This window comes from Lagopus leucura, unplaced genomic scaffold, assembly GCF_019238085.1.
Source record: "Lagopus leucura isolate 7727_CA_CO unplaced genomic scaffold, USGS_WTPT01 Super-Scaffold_1, whole genome shotgun sequence".
Taxonomy (NCBI): Eukaryota; Metazoa; Chordata; class Aves; order Galliformes; family Phasianidae; genus Lagopus; species Lagopus leucura.
This window is the reverse complement of record NW_024962250.1, coordinates 6,706,952-6,725,192: the sequence shown is the minus strand read 5'-3', so window position 1 is coordinate 6,725,192 and position 18,241 is coordinate 6,706,952. Positions and strand designations below refer to the sequence as shown.

Genomic DNA, 18,241 nt, shown 5'->3' with positions numbered 1-18,241 from the left:
AAGGGTTTGTCATATTTTAATGACGTTGATCTTTGGTGTTTCCCTCGTTAGCATTCACACTCTCCCCGTCCTTCCTCCACAAACCTGCTAGGGATGGAGAGTTACAAACGAAAAGGAAAATCACATCTGAGACTAAAAACAGAATATCAGAGCCTTGATTTCTCCACTAGAAACTACATGTACAAGGTCAAGATTTCACATGCAACACCTTACATCACAGACCCATACCTCACACCCTGGCCTGGAGCTCAAAGACATTTCCTGCCCTCTACCAAGGAGGTGCAGCTCAGTCCTGGCACCATGAAACCACTGGGATGGCTCATTCATATTAATGTTGGCACAGCTTAGAATATCCTTGCGTGAACTGCAACCTGACTGGAGAGCAGTAACCCCTATCCCTCTACTCATCTATATAGCAGCTCTGTTTAGGTTCCTGACAAGTACTAGCCTAATTCTAAGAAGGAAAGATCCCCACTCGTAAGCAGTTCCTGAGCCATGCAGGTTTTGATGAATCCCAGCTCTTCCCAGAAAAGACCACAGCACAGGACTGTGTCCCGGAAGACTCCTCTGCTCCAGTAACAGCACTGGAGCACCACACCCAGGTTTGTACAGGAGGGCTGTCAGTCTCCAGAAGGATGCTGCAGGCCCATTTCCCTTCACTCTGCTGATCAGCCTGTATACGCATAAAAGGGCAGGAAAGAGGAAAGGGAAGAAGCATGACAAAGAATGACACTGACCAAACTGCAGGGTTGAGCTCAGCAGATCCCACATGACTTCAAAATCTGCATGGGGTGCAGCCAGTACTGTTTATATTCCTGTTTATATTCAGCAGCGGGAATGTTGGAAATTAAGATAGTATGCTTTCTTGCCCATGGCTTCCTTGCAGTTCTTGTCTGTCACCACTCACCCAGGACATAGAAACCCTCTGAACTACTAACATCCTGTCGGAGCCACACGTCCCTACTCTTCCAGCTTCTGGCCAGCTGTGAGGTACAGGTCTCTGCTGAGCAGTACAAGGGTAGCACCAACACACAACTCATCTCTACCTGTTCCGCGACTCCCCACTGGTGCTGTCATTACTATAGAAGTTGGTACTGTCAGGAAGATGGTTATTATTAGTTAGGTCACTGTATTCGATTGGTCCCTCAGTGTCCATGGAGGACTGGACCTGCTCCGGCAGGTCCAGATCACCAGTGTCTTGTCCTTCACTCTCGCCAGAGGATGTCCGCGGGCTCAGGCCATGCTCCGACAGCTGCATAGACTCTGAAAGGATCCGTCCCTCCAGCTCAGCTGCCAGCTGCTGTGAGGTGGACTGATGTGCTGATGTGCCCTCAGCGCCAGTGGACTCTGCACCAGTCTGAGAGCTGCGGTGGATCCGGTGACTCACGATGATGTTGTTGCCAAAGCCACCCATGGACGCCATGGTGGTGCTCTGCTCCCGCTGGACCACAGCAGTCATGCCTCCTTCTGCCATCAGCCTTTGTATCCTGCTCAGGGCATCCTCCCCACTGGTCCCATATTCTGGACCTTCACCTGCAAAGAGAGAGCAAAAGAAACTTTGGTGTACCAGGCAGACTAAAACACCAAGAAAACGCATGCTCTGGGTTGCTGAATAACGGGGCACATGTGCTGGGACAGAAAACAGGCTTTGCTCCAGACGAATCCCAGTATTTCATTTCTGTAACTTTCATTGAAATGCCAAACAAATGCAGTGCACTCTGTCAAGAAGTCCAGTGTGTAGGTTTCCGCTCTCCTCAACAGATATCTTTCGAGGAACATCTCTTAAGGTCTTTGTCTATTCTTCCTCAGACTTCCCTTCATAATTTGGCTGCGCCGAGCTCTGAGGGAACCACTGTCAGATGCCTTGGCTGCTGAAGATCACCTCTGAAGAAGAAAATCTCTCAGAAAAATAGCCCGTGTAGGAGATTAAACCCCACAGCAGGAACATCCAAGCCCAGTTTCTGTTTTTCACCATTCTTCTTTTGCTACAAACCTTAAGCAGACTGTCTGGGGAAAACAATCTGTAATCATAAACTGCCAGAATTACTCCACAGTGGGATCCTGACGATTCTTATTAAAGAGATAAATCTCACTCCCAGCTCCACGAAGCTATCACAGTGCTGATTAGAGGAGGAGAAAACCACGAGCTCTCCTGGCACCAAAGAAATCAACACAAATGTCAACAAGGCTAAGATGTAGGCTGAAGTTAAAACACAACAAAAAACAAAATGCCACATTGACTAGGAAGACAAAGCACCTGGGACTGTGGGATAGAGATCATATCTCCAGTATGGGAGCTGGGATATTCAGCACAGACAACACCATGCTGCTGTAGATGTTATTTTTTGTGGAAAAAACAAGATGGTTAAAGCTGTTAACATTTATGCAGTCAGCTGGTGACAGCTTACTCCCTTTCTTCTCTGTCTCAGTGGTATTTGCATCAAATACCATTGACTTCCTCCACCACAGAGTATACCTAATTTCTTCAAGCAAGCCTGCTGACATACTGCCCTGCTGTAGAATCACAGCAGATATTAAGGGCAAGCTTAATTCTCACAAGCAGAATAAGTCCTTTTCTGCTAGGAATGTAGTAAGCCTGCTATATCAACCATGCATACAGCAATTACATAGCTCCTTGATTAGAGCATTAGGAGACCACGGAGATACCAGTAATCACAAGAGAATTTGGAGCACAGCCCAGAGGATTGTGCAAGAACACCGACTGCGCAGAGCACGACCAATAACTGCAGCAAAGAAATCCTGTCCAGGATGTGGGTGATGCATGAGTTAGGAACCAGACTGACCAGCATAAGCAAGACCAAGAACAGAAGAAGGAAGGACTCGAAGGACTGGAAACTTCAGTGCGAAAAGATGAATGCCAGGTAACACTAGAACAACAATCTTGAGCAGGAGTAAGTGGAAGGTTTGAGAAACATGGTTTTGAATTCAATCTCTGCTGCTTCCTTCTGGGGACACAGTCATAAGCACTTCATTACCAACCATCTGGTCAGGCCAGACAGGATGCTTGAGAAAGCCAAGATGTACAACCTGGTTGAGAGGAGTGCCAGCCCACCCTACCTACACAAGCCCTGGAACAGCAGGTGCTGTGCTCTTGACAGATCGCTTGCTATGAACTGGCCCATGCAGGAGTGCTGGAACTGCGAATCAGCCAGGATCCCCAGCCGACACTCCTTAACGTTACAAACACATGCTTCACAAGAGGAGTCTTTGCACGCAGCGCACACCGCAGCATCTCCTGCTGTTCCCATGCCTTAATTATTACATGTTACGGCTGAACTGCCAGTTGAGGCACATGCCTGCTCAGAGAATAGGCCAGGGCTGATGCCATAGCAGTAATCAGAAAGTTAGAAGTCTTCAGGTAACAAGAACTGAGACACAGTCCTGCTGGAAATGTCAGAAAGACAGACTATCAAAGGCCAGAAGTCAACTTTCCCATTCAAGTGGCCAAGAAGCACCTCTACTCTGGGAGTTAGGGAGTTGTCCTCCCCTCCCACTCTCCTCAGGTTTCAATTTCAGCTGACTGGATCAGAGCAAAGCTTCCTGAGCAGTGTGCCTTGTGTTGAGCTACAGCACAGATTCACGTAACAGCCTACTTCTACTGTCTGGTGACTCCCACACATGTTCTTCACCATGCTGCCAAGGAAGGCCAGACTAGTTCTCCATGCAAGAGAAATAAGCTAACTTCCATTTAGTGGACATTCAGGCTATGTATTCAAGCTATGTATTCAGGCCCTTACCCAAAACAACAAATGCCCTCAACCAAACCTGAGGTCGCCAGAAATTCCAGCTTCCTGTAGTGGTCAAGCTCCACTACTTATCCAACAGCTGAGTAAAATCTGGACTGACAGAAATCCTATTCTGGTGACACCTTTTTCAGACTCCACAGGTTTTAAGCATAACCAAAGCTCCTGCAGGAGCAGTAAGCCATGACTGCGTATCTTATTCTCCATCCAGAGAAGGCAATTCCTCAATGCTCAAAAATTTCCTCAAATGCTCAAAACTACATTCTGATCTCCCAAGTCCTGTGAAATCCTTTACCCTAAGGATAAAGGAAAAAACTCACAGAGTATTGAAGACAAAATCCAGAAGACTGAGCTAACTGGTTCCAGAAACAGCCAGTGTGTGGAGTAGGTAGGTGTAAGACCTGGCAATTTCTTTTCTACCTCAGCTGTCCCTGGGTCAGAATCCATCAAAAGGCAGGGAGTAATCCCAAAAGGGTCCATTCACTTCTGGATAAAGACACACAGATTCTGTGTCTGACAGTACGGAGAAGCAACAGTCTGTTCCCTTACAGTAATAAGCTATTCCCACAAACCTTTTCTACTCCTAACCAAAGTGACTTTTCCAGAGTTCCAAACCCCCATCAATCCTACAAATTACACACTGAAAATCACTCTTGAGAGTAATTATCCCAAGAATCCCAAGGTTTCTGTCACTCTGGGTGATTGGCTCCAACAGTTAACAAAATAAGGATACGGCCAAGCTAATACTGTCTGCTGAAGCCCTCCACCACACTACTCCAGTAGGATGAATTTGTTACAGAAGACTACAAAGGCAAATTGCTTGGCAATCTGTCAATGTAGGCGGGCTTAAGGAACATTTCTGCTCTTAAAGGAAGTGGAACCTGACATAAATACAGGGAGTACAACTAATTTACTTGTGGACATGGAGAATGCAACACCTGACAGAACAAATCCCACAGAGGCGATCAGGCTCATCTGTTGCCATGCAATACACCAATATCTCTCTTCAATTTTTCCTATTTTCGGCTTTTCTCTTTCTAAACTCAAGCAGTAGCTAGCTATGCCTGCAAACAAAGCTATAAAATTAGCACTGTGTTAGTACTGCAGAGATACCTAAGTCTTCAGAGTACATGGAACAAGAGCTCTGAGGTGTGAGCTGACCCACTAATTCAGATGCTCAAAGATAAAAATAACAGCATTTTAAAATTAATTCATGTATTGCAGAAGGAGAGGAAAGGGAGGGTCACAGCTCTGCCTAACCAGCTACGAATAATGGCATCTCCCTTAGTGCCAGAAGAAATACTACCAGTTACTTTCCTTTCCAACCTGCTCAGAAGCATGCTCACACTCCCTGTCTGAGGTGGCTAATTCAAACAGAAAAGGCACAGCTGCTTTGACTCATAACCAATTTCTTAACAATAACTTACCTTGGTGATTGGAAGACTGAAACTTATTTTTCTAATTACAGTTTAAAAATTGCTCTATAATTTAATCCCAAGAGAATCAGGTACTTGAAGTACTTAGCACTGTAAAGGCTTGCACAGCCTGAAGACTATTTTTTTCACAGAGCATTTTTCAGAGGGCTTTAAAGAGAAAGTGAACTTTGCGGTTCTGTCAGGCACACGACATACACTGTACAGATCTGCAATCCTACAGGACACGTTACATTTTACAGATGGGCAGGCAGATGAAAGGTTAAGGGACCTGCCCACGTTTCTGCCTGGAGAATGAGAGGCAGATCTGGAAATAGAGTCCTGGTGCTCCGGTTCCCACACTGATGACAAAAAGTCACATCACATATGATAACAGCATGGCAGAAATGTGTTCAGCTAACGCAAAACAGTATGTTTCTTCATAGCACACGTGAGGCTCAGCTGCTATCAGGGTATTCCTGCCCATGCAGTCCCTCAGCACATGTTCCTAATGTCTCAGATTAAAAGTATTACGCTGCATCTAGGCACACTGACTGTGCTCGTAACTGCAGCTTAGGCAACCTTGGGATGCTCTGTTTATACCAGAAAAGTTTCATGTGCGTGTGACATCCATTCGCTATCAGTTTAAGCAGGATGAAGCCCTTAAAGCACCTGCTGCAGCCTCTAACAGAAGTTGGACAGGATGGAATCCAGTTGGACTGAATACTGGCCAGTGAATTTAACCTACTGAAATACATTTAAGAAAACAAAAACCTTGTATTGCATGAAGGTAGTCAACACATTCCTCTTTCAGAGACAGGCAAAGTAGCAATCCACTGACAGCAAACCTTCTGATAGCTGCAATTTCGGCTCATAACTGGAGCCTACTAGTACAGTGAGCATTTAGCTAGCTGAATTTTAAGCCCCAGAGACAACAGAGATGAAAAGAATTGAGATGACAATTGCCACTTGGGCACACAACCAGACAAGTTTCCTGCAGCACCTCTTCCATGGCTCCAGCTGCTGGCAGCCACGGCTGCTCACACCACTCTCCACACATTCAGCAGCCTGAACAAGTGTCAGCCACAGCTTGACACAATCTGGATTGGGAATTACATTTTCTAAAGGTTAAACAGAGGTCGTTAACACTCATAAAGAATCTTGCTGATTTTTGAGTGAAATTTTATTTGCCAGTTGAATACAGAGCCTTTCCTCATTGTGCCCATTTGCAAGGGCAAATGTTTATATCATGCCCCAAAAGACTGTGTTTAATTAAGAATGCCTCCAAGTTACAACTCTATCACAATTTCCAATATGTCTGTCAGCTTAAAAGAAAGCAGGAGAACAGCTGAAACACTGTTCTCGGCATTTCTCAGTACCTCTCCTAGTTTTTCTCCTAAATGTATCTTATCTTGGTTCATGTGTGGCTGGCGAGCAGGGCTCACAAGGCAGCTATCAACTGCTGAAAAACAAAGCCATACAGACATTAGAGGGATTCACTTCTAATAAAGTCATCACATACTCATTCCTCCAAAGGAGGTAGAAAGATAATCAGAACAGCAAAGTCCCCGCAGAGCTTTGCATGAGAAAAGGAAACTATTTATACCACCACAGAGCTTAATTAGATTTCTGATGCAATTCTGCATACTTTTTTTTTTTTTTTTTTTTTTGTACAGTAAGCACATATCTGCAAGAAATGCCCTGATCTAGAATTCCCCACAACAGCAGAGCTCACACGACATAAGACAGAACCTCACTCCTAGGGGTAGCACTTTTCTCTTTTAATTTTTTGGGGAAACGTTCAGAGATTTTTGTTTTGTGGTTGTTTTTTTTTTTTCTTTTCTTTTCTTGTGACGAGGTGATAGCTAAAACATTCCTTTACATTACTCAGAATCACATCTGCTTTATCCATTTTGCTGTTGGTAATACTGCTAAGCCCTTACACAGTGATTTACATCTTCAAAGCCCCATACAAAACACTAATTAATCTTCGCAGCCCCTCGTGTGCTGTATGGGAAGATTTATTCCCATTTGGTAGACGATTAATATTTTGCCCTAGGTTGCGCACCAAGTTAATGGTAGAACACGTCCGGCCCCCCCCCCCCCCCTTTGAATGTCCTTGACATCTAGATCCTGATAACAGGAAACCTTGTTTGTCTTTCGACAGACAAATAGTTACGGTAGATACAATGGGCAAATTTAACCATTAGAAAAGAAGCACAGCACCCAGTCTGACCTGCTTGAATGCACTGGGTGAATATCACAAGAGTTTATGATGCTAGAATAGCAGTAACCTTAATGCCACAGCAAGATCAGCAGGGCTCAAGCTGTACGTGTATTTTGCAACTTGCAGAAGAACTGATCAACTACATAGCATGAACACCGGCATTGTCACCAGTGCATCCATCCAACTGGGAATGTTCTGAGAATCCATATAGTAGAAAGGAGAGTGGACAGCCCATTTTGCAGGTGAAGCCACTTGTGTAAGAGCACACAGTTTCAGTCAGAGATCACACCAGATGTGGAAACTGTGAATCTTCTTTCAAGCAAGAGACAGACAGCAAGAAGTCTCTGCCCTTGGCTTGCTTTCTTACACTCCTTTTCTTCTGAATGCTCCATGTTTCACTTCATTACAGAGAAACTCTGCCCACAACACTAGTAAGGGACAACTCTTTCCCACCTCACTAATGTCTACTTACAAGCCATACTCAGATCTGAAAATGGAAAGGTTATAGAGAATGAAGAAGGGAAACCTGTAGATGATTGCAGAACAGCAGTGGGAGGAAATATTTAAGTTCTCTGTTTTAACAGAACAGAAAGAGGCCCCCACACCTGCAACATCAGCCATCACTGCACTGATGCAAGAAGCTCCCAGAGCTGCTGCACACTGTGCCCCGTTCTTCATCTGCATCTCACGTCCAGTGGAAGGAACAGTTCCCATAAGCTCAACATTTGTCCACACGTTCTGTGTTCCAGTCAAATTCACATGCCCTCAACTGCATTAATGTTCTAGAGAAGTTAATCCTAGTTCTGTTGAGATTAGCAGCTAGGAAACAACACAGATCAATAATTTGCAATTCAATGTTAAACAGAAGAGCCAATATCAGAGAAACACAAAATCTTATCACGCATGCTGGATGCTGCAGAGTGGGAAGTGTGGAAGAGTTGCATGCCAAAAGGCATATTCCACCATGTCAAAGCACAAAGCGTACAGATACGGATGTCATGGGGCTGCTTTCCACAGCCAAATGGGTTATCATGAACTTTCAAAATTGCCCCTTTAATTTTCTCTGCCTTTCCCACGTACACACAGTTCAACGCCAAGGTTTCAGAGTTGGACCCAAATGCAATGGCTCAGTACACAGACAGGAAGCCTGGACAAACTTACTATGCTTTCAAATTATCAGTGATTTGTTATCATAAAGAAACTGCACATCAGCTGCTCAAAGCTCTTTATATGCTGATAATTCCTCCCACACTGGGAAACGTTAGAGATGTTTTCCAGTAGCTGAGCTGGACATTCATCACAGCCTTCATCAATCAGACTAAGCAGAATACCCATATCTGCCTTTGTGAGAATTAATTTACAGTATATTTTATTTGTATTCCGAGGCTGAGCTTCTGAAGCTTGCATGGGTTTCAGGTGCAGAGGCTGATGGACCAACTGCTAAAGATGAAACTCAGCAGTTTGCAGTCCTACTGATGGTTACAGTATGGAGTATTTGTGAAGAGTGATGTCAGTACAACTAGCTTTTCTTGAGATCATTGTGTCTTTGTAAAACTGATTTTGCCCTGTGAAAGCATATGAAAAAGACTTTTCTATTCGTATGGGCAGAGACAAACTGCCATGATCATCTTGGCCTGGCTACAGGTAAATTAGGCTGGAGAAATCTTTGCTGAAGAGATGCAGAAGTGTAAAAACGCATCATGGGATATGGAATCTATACGGAAACTCCTCACCCATGAGGTAAGTTCTGTCAAACAAATAAGCTTCTCACCTTCCCCAGTCCCTGCAGAGGTGGATTCCTGCTCCTGTACCTCCCTCTCTGTCTGAGTCTCGGCATTTTGCAGCTGAGGCGCCAAGGTCTGGGTACCCTGTGAAGTCACAGAGGTAGGGGGGTTTCGTGGTTGTAGACCTATGGCATTCATCAGGCCCATGTCCCTATCTGTCCTCCATGTGGCTCTGCTGGTTCTGAAAAGAGAGAAAAACAAATATGATTGTAAGCATTGGAGACAATACATCCCAGCAAGATGGAAGCATTCACCTGAGCCTCTTCCTGTCTCCACTCCAACCAGGCAGCTTCCAGCCACTGCACAAGCTGGGCCTGGAGTGAATGGTCATCTGCACTGAAAGACAGACACACCTCTCCAACCTCAGCTGGCTCGTCTCTTGAGTTTTAGGCTAAGAGAGTCTTTCAGTCTACTCACCCACACAAGCAGCGTGTCTGACAAGCTTAAATATGTATCCCTGAAGTACCACCGCCTGCAGAACTACCTGCTCTCAGGGTCACCAAGTTCAGTTGGCAACACAAATGCAGCACAGGACCATAAACACACATATCACCTCTCTCTGAAGCAGGACAGTTTCTTCTCCTGAGGATACAGCCTGTATCCTTTCCCTCATCTGGACCTCCTAGTTTGTCAGCATCACACATGAATGCTCCCTGGCAGGCATTTCTGCTTGTTCCAGTCAGACAAGAGAAATTCTCTGTTCTCCAAAGCAAATAACAGGAACCGCCTCAAGGCTCATTAGCTTCTCAGAGACAAACAGTTGAAGTGTATTCAGCTACAAAAGCTGGATATTGGTAATGCTTGGATGCTCTTTCCAAAACTGACCTCTGGCTGTAAGTGCTGGGAATAGTAAAGAGTTTCTAGGAAAGCCTGCCTCATTCACAGTCAACATTCTTTCATAAGTTTTTGAAACCTGTCTTGCTTTTCTTACCCACTCTCAGGAGCTTGTTCATTGTCAAGCAATATTTCTGTCTCTGATTCTTGAATCCCCTAAAGAGGGAATGAAGCTCCCACCTTTCAGGCTGCTCCTTAGCCCATCACACAAGACTGATATACACTGTCAAAAAAAAATGCAAGTAGTGGCAATATCCACTCATGGCAGACAGAGAATCTATACTGTTAATTGTTCGTCTTCTCTGTCAGACAAAGGCTGTAGGACAGTACAGACACCAGCTCATAACTTGCTTGGGATCTTGAAGCTCATAGTTCAGAAACAAGACTGCAACACTCTTGTCAAGAACAACGAGCTTAAGAAGAAGCGCTTTTCACTGGGGAAAAAGCACAATACTGCACTACCATCTTTGTGTTTAGGATAACTAAACACATGTGCGCATCATTAGGTAGACTGGATGAAGCAGCCAACAGGGTTCTAACGGGATTTAGCTTTATTTTTAGAGTTCAGTCCTCACAAACAACTGTCCCAAGACTAGAAACCAAAAGGATGAAAATCAATCACAGAGACCACCCAATGGATTTGCACTCAGCTCTATGAACACTACATTGTTCAGTTATCCTCCACAGGCACCATTAACTTAGCATAGCATCTTTGATACTTGAAGCTCTACATGTTCCTCCTACAGCCTCCTCAAGGATATTACCAAGGCGATGGCTGACACACGTACTTCACTATCTCTGGCAGCACTCTTGGGCGTCTCACTTTCTAGAAGCATCCCAAGTGGCCCAACACATAGTGCGAAAGGAACAAAAATTCTGTCTTTAAAGCTGGTGCAAAGGGAACAAATGGGAAAAAGTGATGCTGTCAAATGTAATGAAGCCAGTAGAAAGGGTCAGCTTGCTCTCACCCATGCCCAGGAAACTCACCCAGGCCTCTCAGTGCTCCTGCTGCTGGAATGCACAGTGAAGACATTCTCATTCTGCTGGTCCCAGTGGTATTCAACTCCAGAGTTTAAGGCCCTTGAAACATCAAAGAAAAAATTATTAGTATGACAGGATGCTATTTCAGCAAGCATGCATTACATCACCAGAACATGAAAGACAGTGCTGATTCCTGTTCCACAGAGAATGCAGGTCTAGTTCAGTTCATGTTTTCATTACAGGGGTTCATCATCAGTTGCAAATGCTGAGTATTGTATTACCCAGATAGCTCTGGAACATCCCATTCATTTCAATTCAATATTAGCACTGAAGCACAGCAATATGAGCAGAGAGATTTTCAGGAAATGAAGACATACAACTGTGTATAAAATCAGGTTACCATACCTCCAAGTGACTAAACAAAGAATTGGAATGGGAAGACCAGATCTCTTTGTGGTGTCTGCCAGTGTTTCCTGCTCTAGGTAATGCTAAGTAAAACACTGCTCTGTATTTGACAATTAGTTTCTTTGTTGGTTCTCATTCTTTCTACCTATAAATAAATCCCTATGCAGCTTTCCCGCCGACGGTCACTGCAGAGCAAGAACAGAGTCAGGGGAAATTTTGGTAAGTTTCCACAAAAGTGTTTGTGCTGGATCAACTATATCTGTGCCGGAAAAGTCCAAAACTCGAATTTTACAGTGAATGTTACTAAGTTTAGCAGAACAGCAATGCTCCAACAAAGTTTCACAGTGCACTGTCTAAGAGGATACGTAAACCCAGGACAGATTAATCACCTCACAGGAACAAGCAAGGTCAACAATGTATTGTTATTCACCACTGCGCTGCTGAGGACGCTAAGCTGTTGTAGCCATGATGCTCTAAGGTATTACCTCCTACAATTTCTGAGGGCCAGCAGCAATTCAACAGAAAGAGGATAACAGTGAATTCCAACTTACTCCATACCACACAGAAATAAGAGCCCTTCTAGTCACTTAAGAGCATCCACCTACAGAATGGGTGTTCTTAAGCATCCATCTTTACATTACAGTATCCACCTCAGAGCATTCTCCTACAGGATCAAAGCAGGTGACTATGGGGTTTGACCTAGTCAGTCTAGAAGCCCTGCCCACATACAGTGCTGGAGCATGGACAAGACTGTAGTTATTTAAAGCCTGGGATAACAGAAGGAACATTAATATAAGCCTAAGGATCATATGTCACACTCTGTAAGCCTATTCCATTCACAGGATCGATGATGTGGCAAAAGGACTTTGCTCTGGAGAAAGAGAAGGAAGTCCTGCAAAGACAGAAGGGAACTGCATCTGAAGAGAGGGATACAGATCAATCCTGAGGTAGTCTGACAGCATTCACCCAGTCTGCAAGAAGGATAGAGGACATGTTGTTGGTAGCTGAGTATGGCTGAGGCATAAACATAAATACAGTGTTTACGTGTATATATGAAAACACATATCCTCCGTAATGAGATGCCTCAGCAGAACTGTGGTAAGACTCCAGTTCAGAAGAGGGAAGGATGCTGCAGGTCAAGTGTGCTGCATGGCTGCACGGCTAAGCTGTGCCTACTGGAGGCCTGGGGCATGGCTGCTGGGTGACAGCACCTCAGGTTGGGGCCGAGGGCAAAAGCTGGAGAAAATGAGGTCAATAGAACCATGCACAGAGTCTACAGAAGTGATCACTACAGGTTTTTTGCTGAGCTAGCCCTGCACTGTATTATATCCCATGAAAGCAGCTGACATGGAGATGCTAATTTACAAAGACTTCAAATTTACTGACAGATGACAACCTACCACTGCACACCTGCCAGTCCCTCTCTGGTTGTTTCACCCTTTGTACACTGAAACCTAACTGTCACATTCTGTTGCCTACAAAGCAACACTCCGTGCATAAGGGAGACTTTCTAACTTGGTAGTGAAGTTTTCCAGAAAAAAATAACCTCCTTAGTATTTGCAGCTGTTATAAAATAGAGCCAAACTGACCCATGCTCTTCTAACTCTCTCTTCACACTTCCATGCTTTCCAAAGTACAGGCATGGTCGCCACAGCCACCTATATGACAGGTATTCCTCACCTGTGTTCTGTGCAAACTACTTGTTTTCGTCAGTTTCCACGTGCAGAAACCAGAAGATTGCAAAATCTTTCCCAGTGCAAACCATGAGCTGGCAATCCTGCATTTCTCTCCTTCCCCCAAACACCCAAGAGCTGCACTATACGGAAAGCTCAGCACACATACACATGTGAGTGATTCATCTTAATTCTATGGAAGCATCATGATACCAGCATCATGCTGACACACAACACAGGAGTAAATGCTCCTGTCCGTTCTCCCACCCATTCTGCAGAAGCTCACTGCTGTACAGTCAGGATCTTGGATAGGAAATCCCAGTTCAACGCCATGCTGTCAATTCACACCTTTCTCTGGACAGTGAAATCAATAGCCATTCCGCTGAATACATGACTTTGCACACTGCTTTTAAATGCTGCCATTTATCAACTATGTTTCACTGCCAAGAACCTATTAGCTGCTCATTTACTGTCAGAGAACCAAGAACTTTGTTTTCCTTTTGCAGGAGGAAGGCCTGTGGCAGCTTGTGCTGCTACTGCCTTTGCTGACTCTGACATTTAAGCCAAGGTCACAAGATTTGGTCATGATGGGAATTCAGCAGCCTTACCACCACTTTAACCTGGCTCTTTAGCCAGGACTGAGCACGTCTACCAGTAAGGCCAGAAAACTGGCTCAGAAAAGGCAGTGGGCACTTCTCCTGCAGCAATAAGCATCCTCACTGCTAATCTTCAGCATTTTAGTTCCACCAGGGCCAACCAAACAACTCACTCTTTCCCAACTCCACCTCTTATAACAGACTTCCAGGCGTAAAGCATGATCTTTGCTTCCTTTTGCAAGCATGTACACCTCTCTGATGTGGAATTCACAGCTATAAGGCAGGTATCCACCTTACAGCCTTAGGACGATTGTTGGAGACTATGCAAAGGATTCTTCAGACTGCATCAAGACACAGCGGAGAAAGCAAATGCCTGAACCTACTAGAGGGAGTCAGTTGGGCAGTATCATTTATTCAAAGATCACCACCTCATGATTAGCAAATGTTTCATCAAGGAAATGCCACTATTTAATGGGTTAAGTGACAGTTTTTTGACCGTGTCTGCATTAGAAAATTGATCAGATATTTGCGCCTTATACCAACTTATGCACATAAGATATGACAACCACAATTACTTTGGTTTAAAACAGATTTTGAATTACACTTAAAGATTTGCACTGGTTTAACCACACCTATTTAAAACAGTGCAGTCTCCCTTGGCAGAAAAACTAAAGGGTTTTTTTATGCCCTTTGCAAAACATTGCTTGATTTTTGTAAATTAGCAAGCCTTTTGCAGCACGTTTCCCGGGAGATTTGCAAATCAAGGCTTGACTATTCATTTCACAGAAGAGGAGCTTACATTGGAGAAATGAATATTTTTCAGGAAGCATTTAGTGTTTGCTCCATCAAACTCCAGGCATGGAAATGCTGGAAGCCCTTTACATTTTCCAGGGCATGAGGTAGAAGCTCTGTGTAGCATGGAGCATGTTGCCACTTGGATGTGGATGCAGTAAGGAGGACATTCATTGCCGAAGGCTTCCGGGTGAAAAATTGCAATTCTCCACACTGTGTCAGTCATGGACAGTGAAGACCATTTAGTCAAGTTCTTATTTTTTTTCTTTTTATGGCTGTCTCTAAGCCCTCACTGGAAATTTCCATTAGCTTTGTCAGACACAGAGCTGCTCTCTGACAGGCTTTCCCAGCAGAGCAAGTCTCTGTCCAGCTCATGTTATTAACGAGCTTGAAGAAGATGAAGGGCACAGACTTGCATGCTTTGCTGAGAGCTGAATAAGGACTCTGAGTGGAGCCTAAGTACCAAGTAGCGACAACTGCAGTAACACAGCCCCTCCTCCTGCACTGAGCTCATGCACAATCCCCTGAAGAACCTAGAATCAAACTCCAGGAGTTAATGATGAAAGTATTCACATGTAATGAGAAAGAAAAGATGAAACACTACTTATTGCACTGTCCTAAGCAGTATTTGAAGAGTAAACTGATGGAGCAGCGGTCAGCACAGACTGACAGACATTTGGGTAATGGCCCAGCTGGTATATCCAAAATCAGGGGTTGAAGAGGAGGAGGATTAGGACAAAGGTTCTTCAATTCTACCGTAATAAAGCTCAGCACTAAGATGGCAAAACAAAGAAATCATTTGCAAGTAGGTTACGGATGTCCAGAAAGGCAGAAATAATATTTGCTTACTGTTTTTTCACTTGAGTCATCCCCAGTATTGAAGAATGTACCAACAATGGCCAAGTTCATTTCTCTCCTGCAGATCCTGCCACATAGAAAGTCTCAACAATAACAGATTTGTTTGCTACAACTTCTGATTAAGACACTGCTGCCTGCAATCCCTCCCTACACATAAAAGTATCAGTACAAACCCATTTCTGTCATGTAAGTTTCTGGCAAGCCCAGTATGGAACAGACATACTGCACTGCAAAGCACTGCAGCACATAGCCAGGTGAATATCTGATTTTCATGCTGCCAATGCTCATTTCCTCTAAGTTACTCTTTAAAGCTATTTTCTCAAATATACTGCCCATTCAAGATCATTAAGAGCCAGCTTATTTTACAGAGGATTTTAATTCCCCATGATGCACTTTCCTCCCTTTGCTTAAACTTGTTAACTCTTAGTGCATTCAAACCACGTCAAACCAACATAGGGGGAGTCACAGAGAGCAAGGTGATACTGTGTCAGGAACAGGAATCCATTGTTCTCACTCAGGAAAGAAGAATCAGTGCGTGGCATTCCATGCAATGCAATGCCTGGACAGATTCCAAATGCATCCCTGTCAGTAGCTCATTATCTCTTCCTCCAGCGTGTGCTGATCAGCACAGCAAGCCCCATCCCTGGCTCTCATGATTAGCCAAGCAACGTTACTGTCAGTACAAGGCAAAGTTTGGCACTCTCAGCAGTTGCCTGGGTAGGCAAACAATCATTTCTAACATCTTACTTCATAAATATTTAGCTTTCTGTACAGGCAATGAACCATGTGCAAAAGCAGATCCAAGAGAAAACTGGCTGCAGTGCAAACTGTATGGAATCAGTATAGGAGTCTTGGAGCAGCACTGCTGGGCAGTAGCTCCCTTTGATCAAGGTTGCAGCTTCACTGGCACCTCCTACTTCAGAGCACAGCCTCAGAGCACAGTCCATGTATGATAAGCCAGGGAAGAGCAGGAGACTGAATATAGAAATGTCTAATAAGGTAAGTTACAGAACACAAGGGCTGCAGTTTAAGAACCATGGGTATTTAAGTAGCATATGAAATTATCCTATTGATCACGTCCAGAAGAGCAAAGAAAAGGTCATCTCTTCACTACAGGTAGCAGCAGGTGTATTTTGACTGTGTGGATCCCTACATACGTCCTGCTAGTTTTCCAGAATTCTGCAAGCTCTGCCTACATGGAAAGCAGCAACTACATAAAAACTCATCCTGATACTCAGTAAAACTGCCAAAGGTGCTGCTAAAGCAGGACAGCAAGCAGCTTGGTGCAGCTGGTAGCCATGTGCCTGCTTCAGGGAGGATACCAACTCAACTTAGAATGCTATATAAGATGACTGGCTCAGTTTATTCAATTGTGAAATTCTGTCAGCTATATTAAATACTGGGATTTTTAAGAAGCTCCCTTCAAACTCATACCACTTAAACGAGATCAGCCTTACTAATTTGGAGGCACCAGTGCCTAGTAACACCTTCCTGTCTCCACAGAGTGAATATGCATGAGCTTGTTCTGCCCACCAGGGGGCAAATAAAACTGGATACAATCCAGGCTCCTCCAGTCAGTGGGTAAGATTTATAGAAGGCACATCTCTAAAAGTCTTCTTCCCCAGGTGAAAATGTGACATTTAAGCTCAGAAATTATCCTTCAGTTAGCTGTTAGAGACCTCAAAGAGAAAAAGATATTAACAAAGTAGAAAGAGTGCAAACTGAGTGGTTTCTTCTGATCCAGACTATCATGGAAGAAGCATCAACAGAAAGTGCAAGAGGAATTCCTGGGAATTCCTAGATTCAGAAATTTTCAACACGAGTGATAAAATAAAATTAAGCATCAAGACAACAACATTGCAGAAGGAGACAGTTTTGTATGAAAGTGTATACATTTGATCATTTGGGGACCTAAGAACAATGTCATGGTTAAAGGGACATGAAGCTACACAGCAGAATCTCTGTTGAAAATAAGAAAAGTCTTTTGAAGACTTTCATGGCCATGCCAATTCCTCTATCAAAGTGCCACAATTGCTTTTTAAAGCAGCTTTACTGAGAGCTTTTTCATGCCACTCTCAGCAGGAAACAGAAGTTACAACTCATTCCCGAGAGAAAACTGGGAATCCTCTGTATTTCACTCCTGTGCTACCCATGTTGTAATGATATCAACTCTTCTGATGCTAGAAGAAACATACCCCAATTTGGAGTGGCATATTGGGGCAGCAATGAAAAATATTTATATTATTACAACACTGTAAGCAGATGGACAAAACACAAAGAAAGGAAGACTTTGAGTTAAGATTTTCTCCTGCAAAGCTGGTAAGATCTTTGCATATCATATAGTGCACTACACAGTAGTTTTAACACTATTAACAAATGGATGTTTATGAGCATAAGAAGATACCCTGCAGGCCAAATAGCCTGCAATAAACAGGGCAGAAGAATTTCCTGAATGTTTGCTGACTTTCTTCTCACTCAAAAGCTTGCCTGTATTCCACAATATCACTTACGTGGCTTCAACCATGCGAAACAGCATGTAGAGACCCTCTGAAAGGTTCCTCTGCATTCTGAAATTTGTTAAGTTCCCTAAACAAGAACATCCAGCTTAGTATCACCTTAAACCAGGCTCTAAAGATGGATAACTTGCTTAAATTCCTTCAAAACCCAAAGCCTTGTTAATTGCTTTAAATGATTATAGGCAGACTATGCTCTGAATAAGCTTTGAACCCTCAGAGTACCTTAAGCTGTTTATGATCTATGAGCTATTCCAGTGGCTTAGACAACTTACAATGTTAGGAGACTTCAGGGGAGTACAAATTGCTTAAGCCTTCTAAGGCCTTAAACATCTTAAACTGCTACAAGTCTGACGAGCCAAACTCACACGTCAGTCTTTGAACTTTCATGGGAGTTTTAGC

The 18,241-nt window shown here is 43.9% G+C and overlaps 1 protein-coding gene across 7 annotated transcripts in view; it reads right to left on the bottom strand.

Moving 5' to 3' along the window:
- AMBRA1 (autophagy and beclin 1 regulator 1) overlaps nucleotides 1–18,241 on the bottom strand; it is a 124,888-nt gene continuing 106,647 nt past the window's right edge. For all 7 annotated transcript variants that reach the window (XM_042864516.1, XM_042864542.1, XM_042864550.1 and 4 more), the window contains 3 exons: nucleotides 11,009–11,101; nucleotides 9,175–9,368; nucleotides 1–1,533 (listed from right to left, as the gene is read on the bottom strand). In XM_042864516.1, the coding sequence (XP_042720450.1) occupies nucleotides 1,043–1,533; nucleotides 9,175–9,368; nucleotides 11,009–11,101 (778 nt within the window). In that variant the 3' untranslated portion in view covers nucleotides 1–1,042. The remainder of the gene's footprint in view (nucleotides 1,534–9,174; nucleotides 9,369–11,008; nucleotides 11,102–18,241) is intronic.